Raw genomic sequence first — 19,855 nt, 5'->3', positions numbered from 1 at the left:
TAAAAACCTGGTTTGGGGGAGGGGAGGTGTGGCCATCACCTGCCCCTCCATTTTAAAAGGGTATTCCGTTAAAGGAATCCGGGTGTCGTGGTTCCTGTCCGAAGCCCGGGTGGAGGCTAGGGCCATGGCACGACCTTCCAGTGACTCTGGGGGGAGCTCCAAGTTGATGTGCTTCAACAGGGCTCCCCCTACTGGTGGTTAACCCTTGTGAGACTCCCTGCATGGCGGGCAGGAGTCAGATATAGTCGTTCAAGCCAATGCCTAAGCCAATACCACTCACATTCTGCAACCAATAAAGCTGTGGTCTAACTTTGCCCATTTAACCTTATATAAGGTCTCAAAGTGTTATTATTCTACATAAGTGGGAGGCCTCGGGGTCTTGAGGTGCAAAGGGAGGCTGCAGATTAAACTGCAGGATTGCGAAAGGGAAGGTGAAGTGTTTTGCATCCAGGTTAAGCCAACATCCCACTGTTATAGAAAAGGTCTATTATAGCAACCGAATCACAGCAGGCTTCAAACTGCACACAGTTCAAACAAAAGCACTCCACGTTCCCAGATCTCTGACTTGGCATGGTGAAATCACGACTGCTTCAAGTGCATACTTACACCCCCTTCCTACCGATATTTCAAGAGGCACCTAGGGCCATGAAAATTAGACCTCCCATCCTAGTTAAAAGCTGGGTGCCTTTTGGTTCTTCATTCCTAACTGTTCCCTGGCAGAACTTCCTGGCAACTCTTATTATCCCTTTTGCCTCTTTTCACCACAACTACTGCAGGATCAGGGCGTGCTGAATTTTTCAACTTTAAACTTCTAAAAAATGAGGGGTTCTAAAAAGTTGTGACACGACTTGGGATTCGAAAGACATTTTGGTTAAATTAATATAGTTTTGCTTGGTAAGTGAAATGTGTGTAAAATTGCATAGAAATAATTAAAAATGGTTGCCAAGTACTTGCAGTTATATTATTATTATTATTATTATTATTATTATTATTATTATTATTATATTACTACTACTACTACTATTAATATTTAGCATTACCTGACATCTTCATAAAAATTATGTAAAAGGTGTAAAAGATGTAAAATTAAAATTCTTTGGTTTTCTGAAAACAGTTTATATGCTTTTAAATCAAATGTAGCTTTACCAAACTAAATGTTGTCCGAATAGCAGATTTGAATTCCTCACACCCCAAACCGTATTTTTAAGACCCTTAACTGAATAAATCTGCAAAAATTGTTTCACCGCCTAAAATGACACACTCATGGCTTCCTCATGGCCTGACCGTACTCTGGCGTCTGAGGAACAGATGAACAACAATAACATAACAATAGTTATCAGGCAAATCCTCAACACATTGTCTAGAATAGAAAAAATTAAAAATGCACACACAAACTCGGTGTGCACTTATGAACAACCAAGCACTGGGTGCTTCCTCCCTGCCCCCCATGGCTGGCAAAGGAAACCTACATTTTATCTGCTTACTTGAGAGCAACATTGTTTGAGAGAGCAATATATGGTATTCTAGCGATGTTTTGGGCACACCTGATGTAATTATTGCCACAAGTCCTATTATTATTCCAGTTGTGGCTTTATAAAGGTGACTGGCATGGCCTCATTTGCATGCCTGGTTCCAGCAGCCTGTCACATATCTGTAGCATGCAATGAAAGCTACCTATTAATATTTCTTCTCCACATGCTCCCTAAAGGCACCTGTCTTCTAAATTACACCTTGCAATTGCCTTCCTCTCAGGCTGATCCTGTAAGCAAAATTCAACAATTTGTCAACCGAGCTGGAAAGCAGAACCTTGCAATAATGACCAGCTGAGCTGAGCTGCATTTAGATTTCTAGCTAAGGGAAGCAGACCCCAGTGTTAGAAACTGAGATATGAAAGCTACCCACTCCTCCAATATTCTTAAGAGGGTGTCTTCTTGAATCTTCAGAGAGTAGCTGGAAGTGGGGAGGCAGAAAAGGTCCTCCTTTCCTTCCACTCTGCAGTTTTAATCTGAAATCTTAGGCACAGTACTGTGCCCAGAGCTCAGAAACTGCTCATGAAATTCCCCATTTCAAAATGTGCCTAGAACAATGGGAGTTTCAAACACTGGCAGAGCCCTCGGTGTGGTCACTGCAAAGGCTACACAAGGGCCAAGAGATAAACTGCTATGGTAATTTTTTCAAAAGCAGGATCACTTTAAAAAATGAAAATAAAAAGAAGAGAAAGGCTAGAAATCACACCCTGTTTACCTTTAGTTTTTGATTTACATACGGTTGTACAGACACAATGAAGCCTGTAGCCATTGGGGTGCGTGTACGTACGTACACACACGTACACACACACACACACACACACACACACACACAACCTGCAAACGACCATAGAAGAATGCTCTCCCCAATGTTGCCTGTTGTCAGTCTTTGTCTCTTCCCTGCACAAATCCTGATTCTTCCCTATCATCCTATCCCCAAATCCTGATCCTCAACCCCACTCTATTCCTCTCCCTCTGTCCATATGACACCTTTCTCCCTTCCTCCAATTCATGCACTTTGTTTCACTCTTCCTCCTTTCCCCCTTCTCTCTTATGCATGCACTGTTGGCTGCAAGGCTTGATTAAACAATAGTAAGTTTTCCTCATTTCAGTGGAACATGCTACATGGACAGAAGAGAATGTCATTTGGTCTGCATTTTAAAGGAAAAATGACCTAATATGCAACTCCTGTAGCCTGATTATTTTTTGAATTTTACACTTTTCCGAATTTTGCAGTAACAAATCTTAACTCAAACAATGTACCAAAATATGTAAACGACCACCACCACCAAATATTTTGGTGTAAAATATGTTTAGAAATGCCTACTGGCAGATAAAATATGCATTTTTAAAGGTTGTATCAGAATCTCTCTTTTTTAAAACAACAACAACAACAACAACTGTCACAAATGGTTTGCAGAAAGATGGACTGGACTGATGAATGAACACAGGCTAAATTGACCCAGATCAGAAACAGACTAATTTCTCCATCCCTGTATAGAGGCTGCAGCCTAACACCCAGATCTTCAATGCATTTCTTGGGACACTAGTCTTACTGAAATCAACGGTGTCTTTAGGATTATAGATTTATCTGATAAGCTAATGAAAATAGGAACAAACTGAAGCTGCTTTATATGAGACAGACCACTGGGCCATTCAGCTCACTATACTGATTGGCAGTGGCTCCTACCAGAAGATGCTGGGGATTGAACATGGGGCCTATTGCACGTAAACCAGATTCTCTACCACAGAACTACAGTCCTTTCACTGGGTGATACTATCAATATCACATATGGGAGTTGCGTCCCAATGGCATCTTCCCACACAGCTCTGGCAACTCTGTATATGCAAGTTCACCTTATTATCCATTTGGAAACTTGTACCAGAGCCACAGAATCCTCAATATAACTCTATACTCTAAGGGGGAAGAATAAAAACTCAAACTGCAGCCTACTCCAGCACCCATTCTTTTTATGACAGCAACCCCCAGTAAACCACTTTATCTACAGAAAGTGCTTTGGAGAAATATGCTTGCCACCTTCCTCTGTCATTTCTTAACTCAGGCAATACTAGTCCCAGGTGTTTTTGTTGTCCTTCATATTCCCCTTCTTTAAAGGTAAAGGGTAAAGGGACCCCTGACCATTAGGTCCAGTCGTGACCGACTCTGGGGTTGCGTGCTCATCTCGCATTATTGGCCGAGGGAGCCGGTGAATAGCTTCCAGGTCATGTGGCCAGCATGACAAAGCCGCTTCTGGCAAACCAGAGCAGCACATGGAAACACCGTTTACCTTCCCGCTGTAGCGGTTCCTATTTATCTACTTGCATTTTGACGTGCTTTCGAACTGCTAGGTTGGCAGGAGCTGGGACCAAGCAACGGGAGCTCACCCCATCACAGGGATTCGAACCGCCGACCTTCTGATCAGCAAGCCCTAGGCTCAGTGGTTTAACCACAGCGCCACCTGGGTCCCCTTCTTTACTCTCTTGCAAAGACCTTAAGACTCTCCCACCCCATTTCTCCAATGCAGTTACCAGAGGGAAGCAGTCCACAATTTACCTAGCTAAACTGAGAGGGAAGGAAGTCATTTCCTTCATACTGAATGGCTACAGCTGAGGATAATTGTTTGCAGTTCAATTGTTTGTTTTTCTCATTGTTTGTAAGCTACCGAGAGAACTTTAGGTTATGGCGTATCATACAAATGCCATAAAGTCAGTCAGTAAAGAAGGGCACATGTAGAACTTTTTATAAGGTGCTCAGGGTTTGCCTCACTTCTGAGTAAACATTTCTCTGCAGGCTAAATGCAGGTGGGGGACTGAGGCAAGTACAGTTGTAAAATGCACTTTAAGGACACAACAAACCAACCATTCAAGAGGTGCAAACTTGAGGTTCAAGCAAGCGGTGCCTTCTCAGAACAGGGCTCTCTTCTGATTGGATGGCAACTCCAGCCAGATTCACGCAGCAAAGGATACTAAAACTTTGATTGGTTATTTCAAAGTTCCATAAGTTTATCCTCAAGTCATCCGCTGACATGTAAGTTTCATAGTCACTGTTCACAGATATGGAGTTGATGTGATATGTGTGTGCATTTGCGAATACTCTCCTGGGAGTTGCCTCCACCATTAAATCCATGGGCCTTAGCACGGGTACCTGTCAAGACAAGAAACAAAAGGGGTTAATCAATGAGAAAAAAATAGTCTATAATCAAAGAAAGTATCATATACTGCAACCACTTTTCTGTAAGCAACAGATATGGTTATTAGGACTGGGTTCTTATGCTGGGTTAGAAGAACAGCAACATTAAGAATTTGAACTTGCTTTTTCCTCCTCCTTCCTATTCCCCGTTCGCCATGTGTCATGCCTTTTTAGATAGTGAGCCTAAAGGCAGGGACCATCATAATACTGGTTTTTGTAAGATGCTTTAAGAACCTTTGTGACTAAAGGGTGAAGTACAAATCCCAAAAACAAATAAATATTAAGGTTAGTAGAGATTCCACTCCCTGTGAGCAACCTTTATTTCCTTCTTCCCATCATGTAGAGCAGGCATGTCCAACAGGTAGATTGTGATCTACCAATAGATCACTGGACGTCTGTGGTAGATCACTGGTAAATCAGTGGCTCCCCCCAAAAGAAGCTAAAAAACGTTGGCTCCCCTAAAAAAACTCAACACCTTTGCCCTGCACCCCTAAAATGACCTGAACCACCAAAAACAGGGCTTTCCTTCCTAAGGGGGAAAAAAAAGCTCAATGTCGCTTTCCTCCTTCCTAAAGAAGCTCAACAACCTTTACGTGAAGCCCCAAAACAGGGCTTTCCTTCCCCCCAAAAGCTCAACTTTGACCTGAACCCCCCAAAAGGGGCTAGATCACTACCAGTTTTTAACTCTGTGAGTAGATCGCAGTCTCTTGGAAGTTGGCCACCCCTGATGTAGAGGAACTGGGGTGGGTATAACAGCACAACACAAAAGCACATGGCATAGGTTTCCCCACTCCAATGCTTCTTAAGTATACATCCAGTCGATGAACAGATACCTTCAACTATATAAGGCAACTTTAACGTAACAGAAAGGTGTCAGCCAATGGTGGCCAATGCCAACACAGTATTTCCTCCAGCAATTTCATTACTGTGCATTATTGTCTGTATGCTGCCTGGGGAGATTTCCCATGGCTGTGGAGGTGGAGACGGGGATATGACAGCCAGGATCAAATGACACTAGAACATAGGAACTGCCAGCTCAGAGTCTGAGATTAATGTGATGAGCCTGCTTTCTAATTCAGCCTGACATATTCAATGATGCATCGTTTGCTGTTGAAGGACTTGGCGCAGCCATCTGGGGACATGGCCTAGCATTTTGCCCAGAGACTGCAGGGAGCAAGCAGCCATTGAGGCTGTCAAGAGAAACGTGATGGTTTTCAGAAGCTAAAGGGTTCTATGGTCATATCAGATTTCCCTAGAAACAAGCAAACATCAAAATTAAGGGCTTCGGCATAAGATTTCACTTAGCCATGTGAAGTTATGTGGGAAAGGTGTGTATTAATTGGTTTTCTTACTGCTGTGGCCAAATGTTCACTCAAAAAAACAAAACCCAGAGTTTCCCACAATTAGAAAGAAGCAATCAATCAATGAGTAGGGTGGACAAATTGGCTCAACCGCAGTAAACACAGTGGTAAATGAGCCAGTCCACAACTAGAGTTTATATTGGCATCTTTGTCAATATGGCTTGCATTTACTCTGCATGAGAATAATCAGAATTCTACAAGGGAGGGCATATTACTGGGAACAGAAAATCTAAAGAGTCCAACAGGTGCAAAGGACACTGGACACTGAGGTCCAGCTCTGAGGGTCTTCTGGCAGTTCTCTCACTGCGAGAAGTGAGGTTACAGGGAACCAGGCAGAGGGCCTTCTCAGTAGTGGCGCCCACCCTGTGGAATGCCCTCCCATCAGATATCAAGGAAATAAACAACTATCTGACTTTTAGAAAACATCTAAAGGCAGCCCTATTTAGGGAAGTTTTTAATGTCTAATGTTTTATTGTTTTTAATTATTATCATTAATTCTGTTGGGAGACGTCCAGAATGGCTGGGGAAACCCAGCCAGATGGACGGGGTATAAAGAACAAATTATTATTATAAAGTGTGTAGTCAGGATTAGATGGTGTTTCCTGGTCTTTATGGGGCCAGGGTAATATTTAACAAGCAACCAACCAATAAGCCTGATGGTCAAAACCATCATCCATTTGTTGTAGCTGGGAGTGTATAATTGGTACCATCTTCCAGTTGTGGTGATCAGATAATCTAAAATATATCCAAGACTTCATAAACGAAGGCCTAGTCCACTCTAGCATCACACTAGGAAATGCATCCTAGGGTAGGGAAGGGATGGAGCTATGCAGAAAGAGGTAACTTCTTAAAGCCAATAATGTTCTCCAGGACAAACTTTTTTGGGGGATGGGGAAGGTATCAAAGCTCACAAATGGGATGCAATGGGAGCAGCAATGGTAGTTCATCCATGCATCTATTCACATCTAAAACTGGCAGGGTAGGAGTATCACATTTTTACAACAAAATGTGCATGTGGGTGAGTGGAACTAGACCATAGCTGCCAATTTTTCCCTTTTCTCGCGAGGAAGCCTATTCAGCATAAAAAAGGGATAACTTGGCAGCTATGGAACTAGACCTTGCCCTGCAAACCGTGATGTGTGAATGGTAGGGTGATGTCTTCTTATCTGCATCAGGAAAATACCATGATCAGCAATTTTCTTCTTTATGTGCCCTGATTTTTAAGACCCCATCCACCCATTACACTTTATTCCCTTCCATTCTGAAACTGCACTGGAGAGAACGTGCGAAATGGATCTCAGACCCATCTAGTCAATGATGGTCACAAGTAAATGGATGCTTTTAAGATATCAATTAAAACTTAGCACATGGCTCTTTTACTATTAGGTTTCTACTTAAGCCACCCTTCTCTTAACTAGTACAATCACGGCATTCTTAACCAACACAGACAGCTCCTTAAATATATTCCTTATTCAATTACAAGAGTAACCTGGGGGCAGTTATCTGGTATTCTATATGCCCATTATGAAAGGGTAATTCAGTGTAACAAACCAAATCAAGACCCTACACAGGCTGTCAAATAAAATAAACCAACTAACAATTTAAATTATTTTGTGTTTTCAGAAGGGGGAATGAAAATGCCAATCTTTCGTGTGTGTGTGTGTGTGTGTGTGTGTGTGTGTGTAGTGATGAAGCACAAAATACTGCTTCCATGCAGATGGCATGCAAGTGATCACATGCCTCCACATGCAGTTCCCAACCCCTTTCTTCTCATCTGGTGAGGATTTTTCCTCCTTCCAAAGTTAATGGAGCACTAATCCTCTTTTGCACTGTAAAATTCGCTTTCTGCCACGGTTCAGTGGTGGGTGTGGTTCAGAAAGCAAGGGGATATGGCCTTCCTCTTTGTGCCTATCAGAATTGCATTTCTTCAGGCAGCAATTAACCCCAAATTGAAAGCATCCCAGGAAAGAAAGAGGGAATCGCATCAGGATAACTGCTGGAATTACCCAGAAGACATTTTTCCTGAGAAATTGTGAGGGTCCCCTTTTCTCCCTCACTTCCTAGTACATAAAACCTACTTCACAAATTCTTTTATTTTTTATAGTAGCTATTTTCCCACAACCTCACCCCATCTTAGGTCCAGGACACACTGTGGAAGATTCAAAAAGACTGCTATCACAGTTGCTTCTACTGCTACTCATAGCAGCAGGCACACCCTTCCAAAAACTGTGGGTGGTGGTGGTGGTGGAATGAAAGATACTGATACTGGCACCCCACCCTCACAAAAATGTTGCAGCAGGGGGAAATGTTCCCCAGGCGAAATTTGTTGAAATTCCTTCCCCCACCCCATCCCGCCCTGCTCCACATAGGATGGAGAATTTTGAAAGGTCATTTATGTACAAGCTTTAGCTGTTTTACTACTTTTCATCTGAGTTTTTAAAACAGGTTCCTTGAGGGGGGGCTGTATTGAAACAAATGCTTAGTCAGAAATGCTTTGTCCTTGTACTTTATAGAGACTCGCTTTCAGCATTCAAAAGTAGTCCTCTCAAACCACTGCAGTGTAAAAAGCAGAGGTGGCAGAAAGGAAGGAATCGCAAGGTGAATGTACTGCTCTGCATGGATGAATCTGCTCACACTATCTGCTGTGCGACTTTGGCCCAGTCATCCAATTTGTGTTTCCTTTTTCTGTTTTATACATAACACTTATTGGCTCTGTGTGGCTTTTCTGTGCTATGTAGTAGTATTTTCCTCTGAAATCCTGTACCCTACATTTTAAAACTGAGTGATGTAAATGCAGTGTGAGAAGGACAACAGAGAAAGAGAGAAGCCCAGTGAACTTCAAAGCTGCTTCTCAAATCTCACTGGGTTCGTGGGCCTTCTCTTGAAACTCCCTGGTTTTATGTGATGTCACGTTTAACCCACATCTAAATGTATTTTTACACGTTGGAATAACATGTGAGAGTGCATTCATTTTTTAACCATGTGGCAATAGATGCAGACATTGATCTGAATGCCATCAGATGCCATTGATCAAGCTCCTATTGAGCTTTATCTTGACCCCATTAACATGAGTAGAGCGAGCCCAATTTATTCCTGTGCAGTCATGAACTCAGCAAGCCTATGTGGCTCAGGGTACAGCAGCTGATACCCTCTCCTGTCGCGCTCAACAGAACCATTTTATTAAAACATCACCTGTCTAGACAGAATATCTGGGCAGCACCGGGTCCATAGCTGCCAAGTTCTCCCTTTTTTTAAGGGAAATTCCCTTATGCTGAATAGGCTTCCTCGTGAGAAAAGGGAAAACTTGGCAGCTATGCCAGGTGTGTGTGAATGCTGTGACGATAGTGAGCACCAACTTCAAATGGAGCTCTAGGTGCTAAGCCTTCCTCTTCTATGTCTCTTCCTCCCCCTCTCCTTCTCTTTCTAGAAGGCATTGCCTTATGCCGTCAACAGTAGGAATAACCGGCCAGTGCTGCCTGGGGATTGATATTTTCGCAGACAGAATATTCATCAAGGACTATTATCATGGTAGGCTTACAATTTCACGCTTCCTGTGCCTTTGCCTTATTGGGCCATTCCTATGAAGTGAGAGGAGACACCTTCCTGCATAAAGATAAACTTGCAATCTAATTACAAGCCTCTGCTTCCCCCAGGCGTTCTCCTTCCTTCTAAACTCACACATTCAACCCTAGTGTCATTTCTTCCCCTGTCTTTTGTTGCTTGCTGTTTCCCTCTGCAAGTCCTCCACATCAGAAATACTATAATCATAGAACTCAACAAAATACGTGAACGGGCTTATTGCTGTCACCAATTTGTCTGATGGTATCCAACCAACTGTTACCCAGGTGAAGGGGAGGGAAATGATCAGACGGGAAAGACTCATGGGTAAGGGCTTTGCATCCACAAGGTCCCCGGTTTAATCCCTGGCATCTCCAGGTAGGATTGAGGGGCACTCTTGTCTGAAACCGTGGAGAGCAGTGCAGAGACAATTATGAGCTACTTGGAGCAATGTTTTGACTCAATATAAGGCAGCTTCTGGTTCCTATATACCAGTGATGGCAAACCTTTTTAGAGACCGAGTGCCCAAACTGCAACCCCCTAACCCACTTATTTATCGCAAGTGCCTCAACACGGCAATTTAACTTATATACCTCATTTTTTCTGTGTGTTTCACGTTTCTTCTTTATGACTGCTGTTGTAATAAATAATAAGTTATTGTATTTCATTCTTAATTAAATTATCTTTCCATTGATATATAATTTGATGGTATAACTCAGGGCTTTTTTCCTAAAAATTTTTTAGGGGCACTCTCATTTTGACTCAAGAAAATCACCACCAGGGGAAAATAAATACTGTTCAAACCGGGAAAAATAAATACAGTGAATTTCTTCTCCCATTAAATTCACAAAATGTTTAGGGGTATGCTTTCCTCTGCGCCCTACAAGGGGGGAAAGCACCAGTATTACTCCAAAACAAAGTGGTGTTATGAGCCATCAAACCTTGGAAACACATTTTTTTCCAGAAGGTTCCACAGTTTTGGTCACTAGTGTACACTGGAGGGCTGTACTAAGAGCCACCCTCTCCTTAATATGAGATAATGATGATTGTCTGCGTGTGCACATACAAATAAATATAAATAAAAAAATAATTGCAGCCAGATGGGCGGGGTATAAATATTCTTTATTATTATTATTATTATTATTATTATTATTATTATTATTATTATTATTGCCATTTCTTTGGCTGCTGTTTGATCGCAGCCTCCACGGAATGAATTTCTCTGTTGGCTTACACAGGAAAGCCCAGCGAACATGTAAACCCAGCAGCCCCTTCTTAGGTTGCTATCTTTATATGCTTACTGACCTGGGAGTTAAGCCCTGCTGAACTCAAGGCGGCTTACTCCCAAGTAGGAAAAACAGACTGGCGGGAGGCCCTGGCACATCAAAGGTCAATGCCTGTTCAGCCACTCGCTCACCAGGTCCCGGTGCCGCAGGCTTGGGCGCGTACGCACGAGCCTTCCACTCCTCCTCTCCTACCCCCAGCACAGAAGCTATGGCTCTGGTGCCGCAGGCTTTGGACGTCGCATGCAAGCTACGGCTCTGCTGGAGCGACGGCACGCATGCCCACAGAGAGGGCTCTGAGTGCCCTCTCTGGAACATGAGCCATAGGTTCGCCACCACTGCTATATACCTATGTGATCTCTCCACACCCTCAAGGTTCAAAGAAAATAGCAGCAGCAGTCTGAGAAAACACACTGTTGATTATTAAGTGTGCTCTTGTAGATCTGGACCATCACTTTCGTCACCTGCTGTTTTTTGTGTGTTTTAATTCCAAGACTTATACAGCATTTCCTCTGTAGATATGCAGCTTGCTGCAACTTTCCCTCCAAATCTTTTCCCCTTTTGTGTACAACCACTTCTGCAAACTGAAAAAGTCAGAGCCTGGATAGCTCACTTGGTTAGGTTTCAGGTTCAGCTGCATATTCCTGCATTGCAGGGGGTTGGACTAGACCAGGCACCCCCAAACTTCGGCCCTCCAGATATTTTGGGCTACATTTCCCATCATCCCTGACCACTGGTCCTGTTAGCTACTGGTTGTAGGCCAAAACATCTGGAGGGCCGCAGTTTGGGGATGCGTGGACTAGATGATCCTCAGGGTCCCTTTGAAAACACTGAAGGAAATGAAAGCTGTAGCAAACATAAGCCAGCCCCCCCCCCTGGGATTCCACAGAAGCATGTATAGCCTGCCTCCATTTTACCCGTACAACAACCATGTCAGATAGGATAGGCTCATACAGAATTCCTGGTCCAAGGTCACCCAGTAAGCTGCCTGAATATTTGAACCCCCCTCTCCTTAATATGAGATAATGATGATTGTCTGCGTGTGCACATACAAATAAATATAAATAAAAGATTTGAAGAGGATCCGGGTGAGGGGTGTAGTTGGGGCGGGGGCACACCAGAGCAAGCAGGGGATGGGGATGGAAGTACTCACAGGGTGACGGAGGATAGCGAGGTGATGGAGGTCAATATACAGAAACCAGAGCAGCAGGATCCAGAGCCAGAGGGGCCCCCCGTCTCCATGAACATGGTGGGCTCTGAAGTGTAGGGAGCAGTGGTAATGGTGCTCTAGGAGGCTGAGGCAGGCAAGGGCCCACAGCTCAGCTCCCTAGCTGGCCAGGTGGGGCTCGCTAGCTCTGAGAGGAGGTGTGTGATTCCTCAGCTGGAGTAGGCTGGGAGCAGGTGAGGGTCACATGGCTTATCAAGCCCAGGTGCTGCAATCAGCATGCAAAGTATACAAGGGAAGTAGAGCTGAGGTGCTCTGTCTGCTCAACTGCCCATGTTGATGGACCTCGGCTTGGTTGTTTCTGGACCTCAATGGGACTGCGCTTCGGGTTTGATTCTCGACTGTATCCTGACTGCTGGACTTCAGACTTGGCTACACGGGTTGACCCTGGACTGTGTTTCCTGACCTTTGGATTTTGGACTGTGCTCTTTGCTTGGGTGGCTTGACCCCCGGACTTGGCATACCAACTTGCTGCCAGTAGGCCAGGGGTTCAGGACAAAGGAGGATCCAATCACCTCATGGGCCAATAAAATAATGCATATCTAGTCTTCTGTTTATAGATCAGTTCATTTCTAGATCAGAAAGAAATAAAGGGAGAGATGGTGTTAAAAGCAGATTGGAATATATTGGGGCTGTGGGCTGTGGGAGGGGGAAAGGAGTGCATAGCTTGTGTTTACATGGAAACAGCCACCTGAGCTTGGTTGATAGATTGAGTCTTCCAATATGCCCTTTTCAAACTGCAGCCACAGTTGCCAAGCACACAGGAAAGGTGGTGAAACCGAGCAGAAGAGGGAGCGTTGTTCGCTTTAATGAATGTGCTTAGTGGCTCTTGACAGACCAGCCAGCAGGAGTCCTGTTGAGCTTTTCAATTACCACTGCACTACAGAGCATGCTCCTGGCACACTGAACTGCCCCAACACCAGAGCACATGCAGCTATTCACCCACAGCTAATAAAATAAAAACTGCAAAGAAAAGAAGGATAGCAATATTTTGCTGTTTTTTGACACGACTTGGCCTTTTGCAATACAGTCTGCGGAGATGCAATTTAAAGGGGAAGTGGGAAAACCGGCACAGCTCTGGCTTCCTTGCTCTGAATCAACTTGCACATTCAGTCCATGTTCCCCCTGGTTATTCAAGGGCAAGGTGGGCATGGCTCACTGACAAAGTTTGGTGAATATTACAGAGGGGAAAGCCAAGTGCATAGCCACCTCTTCATTCCTTAACTTAGAAACTGATTAATGAGGATAAAATGCTCATTATGCCCACGAGTCATAGTTTTTGCCTGCCAAATGTATGCAAGTGGCCTTGTCCTGCACTTCATTTGCAGTTAAAAGCTGTGATTGTTCCACGTACTCATGCTATGCTATATTTGTCTTTGTACCTGAGAACTGGTTCAAATGGTTCTGTCTTTTGATATCACAGTCATTATTGTGTGCATTCATGAACGTGTGTGTGTGTGTGTGTGTGTGTGTGTGTGTGTGTGTTACCCACCGCATTAAGGTGAACATAGTTTTTATAACAAACTTAACCCAGGTATGCAATAATACTGCCTGGTAAAATCCCTCCCCCTAAAATTTCACATCTTCTGTTCAAAGGTTGTTCCCTAGCTTTTCTAGGAATAAATTTTACTGGAAATGGTGTAACAATGGTGGTTAACACCATATAATCAACATACAGAATAGTATTACAAGGCTCCCCGAGTAGGGAAGTGTTTTAGACATTTATGATAATTGCAGTCATGCATGGACGAATGGAAGCAGGCCATTTGACACGGGGCCTTGTTCATTTGGGCTATTTGATAAGTTTTGCAACTTGTTCTTATACACATCGGACCAAACTGACACTTTCAAGCAAGGAAGCCGCTTTTGGTTTTTGAATGGGGTGGGCACCTTATTTTGCTCTTATGTTTGACTCCCCGTTTTTAATTTTTATTACAGAGATGTGGCATACCTAGGCTTCCTTGTGCTGTTGGCAAGAAACTGTATTAGCACCATCACCCATCCCTTGCACCCTTGGCCAGCTGTGGGGGGGGGTCTAGGTGCCCCAAGAAGCTAGCGTGCCTTGCCTGGCTGTCCAGAGCAGTGGTGGAGTGGCCAGGGGAGCAGACGGGCTACTAGCCACTCTGAGCCAGAATGGAGAGGTGTGATTTTCATGCCTCCCCTCAGACCTGTGCTCTTGGTGGGGGCCAACCTGGCCAACCCCTGGATACACCCTTATAGGAATCTCAAAATGTCAATTTCACCTGGGCATCTCTGAGAAGTCCTGCACATATACAAAGATCAATTCACTTCTTGAACCAGTGATGGCTGCTAATGAGTCCCATCAGTGCATGAGGGTTTCTGCTTTTGCAACAGGGCCTTCCCTGCCTTTTCTCTCTCCATGCCCCTCATGTGCCCCTGAAATTGGCTATGGGGTGTTGGAAGAACCCCCAGAACAGCATGGGGAGGAGACTGTTCCACCAGGCAGGCTGCAGGGCTTGCGCAGGACAATGCTCAATTCCAGACACAGGTTCTAAACCACATTGGTCTATCATTTAGATTAGATTAATCAATCCAAACAAAGTGCAGTAGATGCATTTTGCGCCCGCCCCCCCAAGTTAATTTGTAGACAGGCTGAGGCAATGAGCTGGTCTCTGATAAAATATCTAAGAGAAGGTTCAAATAAATTCTCTCTCTCTCTGCACAACAGCATTGAAGAACAGAATTCGGTAGAGTCCTTTTTAGATCTGTAAAATGCATGTGAGGGATTGCTGGACTGAAAACGCCCTTAAGACCAAGTATAACTGCACACAAATAATTTATGCATTAGGAAGAAACATGGAAGTGATCATCCAAATGCATTCTGAGGTGATAAAATCCCCTGTCAGAACCCTGCACCGTATATGATCCAGAAGCCATGGGCTGCCCCCACCATTTTGTTGCTGACCCACATTCCACTTCAAGGCAGGCAGAATTTATGCTCTTCCCTATTAAATAGAATATTGCATTGAGATTCCTTTTTCCACACACCAAATACTGCAAGCAATTACGCAGCTCAGGCATTGTACTTCTCTTCTTGGACCCCCTGCAGTGTTTCAGAGCCTCTCAAAAACATCAACCAAAGTCCTCACATTTCTTGAAGAGAAGCTTTCACGAAAAACTCTCGACTGTCATGAATTTTCAAAAGGGCCCTTTTCCCTTTGGTTTGATGTCCTTAGCCTCTTGCGTTCCTTTTCTCTTTGACATCTCTGAAGCCTTCCCACACAGATGTTCAGCAGCACAGGCTAATCTCTGAGCCCGGCAGTTCAGACCATCAAGAAAGGAAAGTACAAAGGTGCTGCCAGCAATGGAAATAGGAAGAGCTAGCATTTGTTTCTATTAGTTTTTAACATAATTAAAACAGTAATCACTGCAAGAAACTCCTTTAATGTAAGTATAAAAGAAGACCCAAATGAACCTTAGAGAATAATAGGGTTGCTTTTTTAAAAAAGTGTGCATGACATAACACTGTGCAGGCAGCCGGCTGCTGAAAGAGAATGAGAGAAATTGCTGTTGTGTGGGGCAGAAGAAGAGGTGGAATGGCTAAATGTTAGGCTTCAGCAAGGCTCAGGTTCCAGCAGGTATCAAGAGTCAGACAAAAGGAGAAGGGAGTTGGCTGCCTACGCAACTGGGACAGAATTTCACATATGATCCAATGGATCCAATGGTGAGGGATGGAGGGTTCATGAAGATCCAAGGCAGGCATCCCCAAACTGCGGCCATCCAGATGTTTTGGTCTACAACTCCCATGATCCCTAGCTAACAGGACCAGTGGTCAGGGAAATGGGAATTGTAGTCCAAAACATCTGGAGGGTCGAAGTTTGGGGATGCCTGATCCAAGGTAAGAGATCAAAGACATGGAGGAGAGGCTTAGGCACTGAACTCACACCAGAAATGAGTTTATCAGATTGATCAGCAAGCTCTGTTTTATTATTAGTGAACATGGATTGGCCCCTGGTGTCAGCTGACTGAGTGTTCAGGCAAGGTGGTAGTGCAGCCTAGGTAGCACCAAGCTCACTTGGCCAGGTATGCAGCAGAAAACAGATCACTGGTGGTTCAGGGAGTAAGATATAGGAGCCCTGGTTCCATATCTTACGCTAAAGGAGGGAGATGTCCCTGTGCAATTATGGGAAGGTGGCTGAAGAAGAAAGAGGTCAATAAGAATGCACAGTGCATGTGGCACCTTGAACATTTTCACTGGAAATGCCCTGTGCCCCTTTTTATGGCATCTGCATGATGCTGGCACTATCTCTCAGCCTAGTGGCACTGGACATCTCACAAGCACATGCACACCCCTTCCCATGTTCTGCCACTCAGTAAAAAAGCAGCGCAATCTCCCTTGTCCCTTCCCTCACCCATGAACACCTACTGAATTAGCACACATTCACACAATTAAATTGGTATGTTAAGAAGCTGGGTGGAATGGATCTGTAAAGAAACACACAGCTGGCTTCCAACCCCACCTCCACTTTGATCTCCTTGTGATGATCTGCTAAATGCATACTGAGCTGCAAGCTGGGGCCATATGAGAGCAGTCTAGTAGTTTAGATGTCTGGGAATGGATTCACTCATCCCACACTTTCCCAACATGTGCAGTTTGGTTGTGTGCATTGGGCTTTGCCTGCTAAAGGAAACATGGTTTACCTGCCTAAAGGCTGGGAGCCCCATCCTCCCAATTCAGGCATCCTGAGTCATCACCCCATCTCCTACAAACTGTCTTAGGAGCAGCATCTGTAGACTGTACACCAGCCACCTTGGCATGCGGTGTCCTGCTGCTTTTCCAGTCCATGGCCTCTTCCACCTCCCTTTGCTCTTAAAAGGTTTTAAAATTGGAAATATTTTTCAGTTACCTTCAGTATTGCTCGCGATGCTTCTTGAAGCAGTCCATGGACAACTTTTTACTACTTTCCCCCAGAAATCTAACATACCAAGCCACTGTTCACTGTGCCCTAGCTCCCTACTGATAAAGTAAATGCCACACTACACGTGTTTGCTTTCAGTGTGCTGCCTGCCTCTTCTGTTATGCGTCCATATAAGATGACAACTCTAGAGTCTTGGGCAAATGGAGTAGCTACGCTTTACGTGAGCCTACTGAAAACACAACCTCTTTTCCAGCCAAGACTGCACTTAGATACTGTTAGGCAATAGTGGTCCTGAAGCTCTTTTTAAAACATGATCCAGGCAGCAATGCCATCTCTTAAGACAGTGGATCTCTTTAATACCAAGTCACAATATATTAATAAAAATATGCATTTTAAAAGGTGGAAACCAGATAATTTAGAATAGAAAATAAGTGGCAGATCAAGTAAGAGCAGAAATCTCTAGCAAATGTGGATTGAGGAAACAGAAAGTCTAAAGAATATCACCTCCAAATGCACATTCCTCCTATTTGCTTAGAATAGTTATATATAATGTTTACTGTGTCCCTTTCTATGTTTTAAAATATCAGTGGTAGGTAGCAGTTGAAACCATTCCACCTCGACAGCTTTGGATTTATGGACTGCTTAGCAATTCAGTAGCTAAAAGGCATGATTCTTTCAAGTGATCTCACTTGATATATTTCTCCTATCCCCTGCCCCCCAAAAGAGCCAGCAGACGGAAACTCATCTGCCAGATTGATAGTTTCCTCTCGTTTCACTAATCAGGGAGAATTATGCAAAAGCACAATTGTGTTATCAAATGCAAAGTCATAGCAATCTAATTCCACTTGATAATTCTGTTGGGCACATTGTTTTTACAGTATGCCTAGACACAGATACCGACGGTGTAATTGCTGTGGAAAATCAGATGAATAGGAGAAAAATTCCAGTAGGTCAGTTCTGGTCATCGAAGCTCCAAGCTGAGTTTACAAATATTAAATGGATGAATAATGAGCCTGTAGCAGAGAAAAGATCCAGCTCGTGACCAGGGCAAGAGCAAATAAAAAATGCAAAGAGGCAATAAAAGCCTCTTTTTCTCCCTGCCCTCCCCCCTTAAATAAGAATTTCACAGTAATAACTCTTATTCATACTGGTACAATGTGCTTCTTTATTTTGCAGAAGGAATGCAGCAAAGTGAATATCAGCATGTAAAATCATACATATGAAAGGACTCTATCTCAATGCCTCTGTTAAAAAACAAACCATGGATATTTCGGCAGTTTCCCCCAGTAATGTTAATGTCTAAACTGTACCACAAAATAAGCACACATACTACCGGTATATACATATACTGGAAAAGATAGAGGTACCTGGCTCATTTCACCTGAGAGATGAAAATAGCATGGAAAGTATGCTTTTTAGTGGGGGGAAACCCACTAGAGCCAAAGAGTTGATCCACTTTCCCACTCCTGTCTTCCACCACATTATATAAAAGAAGGAAGACTGCACCCGAGATCCTATCTAGAATCTTTAAAATGTATCTATGTATTGTAAGGTCAACTCTCTCAGTGTCTCAATCTTTTCCTTAACTTTTACAATGAGAAAACCTGCCTAGAGTCCACAAATTGCACCTAATATACTGTATATTCGAATTCAAAGTAACAGACTTGCTAGCATGTAACACTAAGCCAAACTATGGCTGAAGGTGAACGGGCAAGCGTGCAGGTACACAGAGGAAAAAATGACACCCACTTTGCCCTTCTCCCAGTCCTGCTGCTGCTGCTGTTGCTGCACTACCAGGAGCCACTCTAAGCCATTGTTCAGCTTAGCCGTATGCCCCAAATCAGGCTTGCAGCTTGACTTACTCTAAAAAAACAAGCCAAGAACTGTAGCCACAAGGTATATCCTCAGCTTATGACTCATGGTTTGTTTTAGGGAGACATGGACTGTTGAAGGGCTAGCCTCAATACTTTCTAGCTGGATTTCCCAATAATGAACCCTCTCTAGAGGTTTATTATCCCCCTTTTTGCAATTATCACTTAGAGTTGTTCCAGCCTCCTGAAATGTCTTTACAAGCTGTGTTTTCAACTCACCATTGAATAGGGCTCAGGGGGAGTTTGACACCAAATCTGACATTACATTCACTAACTTCAGTTCATTAATTTATTCTAAATTTTGTCCCTGTGGTACTAAGGGCTGCTATCAGACTTTGTCTCTGTGGTATTTGGGCTGCTATCAAAATCCCAGACCCAATTAAACTACAAATAGTGGTTAATAATGGGCCAAACCTATTCAATAAATGCTTAATCCATTTGATTTCAGCAAAAAAATCTCTGCTGACTAGTTAATAAATACTGATTTTCCCAATAAACTTAAAGACAAATTATCTGCTGGACTTCTTGAATTTACAGATTGTAACTTATTGTTACCTATAGATATTGTGAAATCAAAACCAAGAGCTACAGACCATGAACATCTTCTATATAATCAATGAGAATATCCTTCCTGTCTGTTCAAGGTCATTTAGTGAGGCCTTGGGGAATCTATAGACCAGTTCTCCTATGAAGGGACATAAGGGGTTTCATTTTTAGTCTCCAAAGCATTCCCACACTGTCATTTCAAAAACATCCCCATTTAATTAAGTTTTTAATATCTTGGTTAAAACTTCATTTTAACCAAGCTTCACGGCAAGCTTTGAGGAAGAGGAAGATCATCACAGAAGGCAAGGGACAAGCTTGGTCTTTACAAGCTCTCCCAAAAAGCTCTGAGCTTTTCCCAAGAAAGCTTGGAAAAATTAGCAATGGATTGCTTTGAAGAGCCCCAAAATAAATTTTG

General features: G+C 43.5%; 1 protein-coding gene across 3 annotated transcripts in view; it reads right to left on the bottom strand.

Annotated features, from left to right (window-relative positions):
• PPP2R2B (protein phosphatase 2 regulatory subunit Bbeta) overlaps positions 1–19,855 on the bottom strand; it is a 228,960-nt gene that overhangs the window by 33,253 nt on the left and 175,852 nt on the right. For all 3 annotated transcript variants that reach the window (XM_035105326.3, XM_088661852.1, XM_035105327.3), the window contains exon 5: positions 4,494–4,671. In XM_035105326.3, coding sequence (XP_034961217.1) covers positions 4,494–4,671 — 178 coding nt within the window. The remainder of the gene's footprint in view (positions 1–4,493; positions 4,672–19,855) is intronic.

This window comes from Zootoca vivipara, chromosome 2 (genome assembly GCF_965207765.1).
Source record: "Zootoca vivipara chromosome 2, rZooViv2.hap1.1, whole genome shotgun sequence".
NCBI lineage: Eukaryota > Metazoa > Chordata > Lepidosauria > Squamata > Lacertidae > Zootoca > Zootoca vivipara.
The sequence above is the reverse complement of the archived record's forward strand: the minus strand, read 5'-3'. Positions and strand labels throughout refer to the sequence as shown.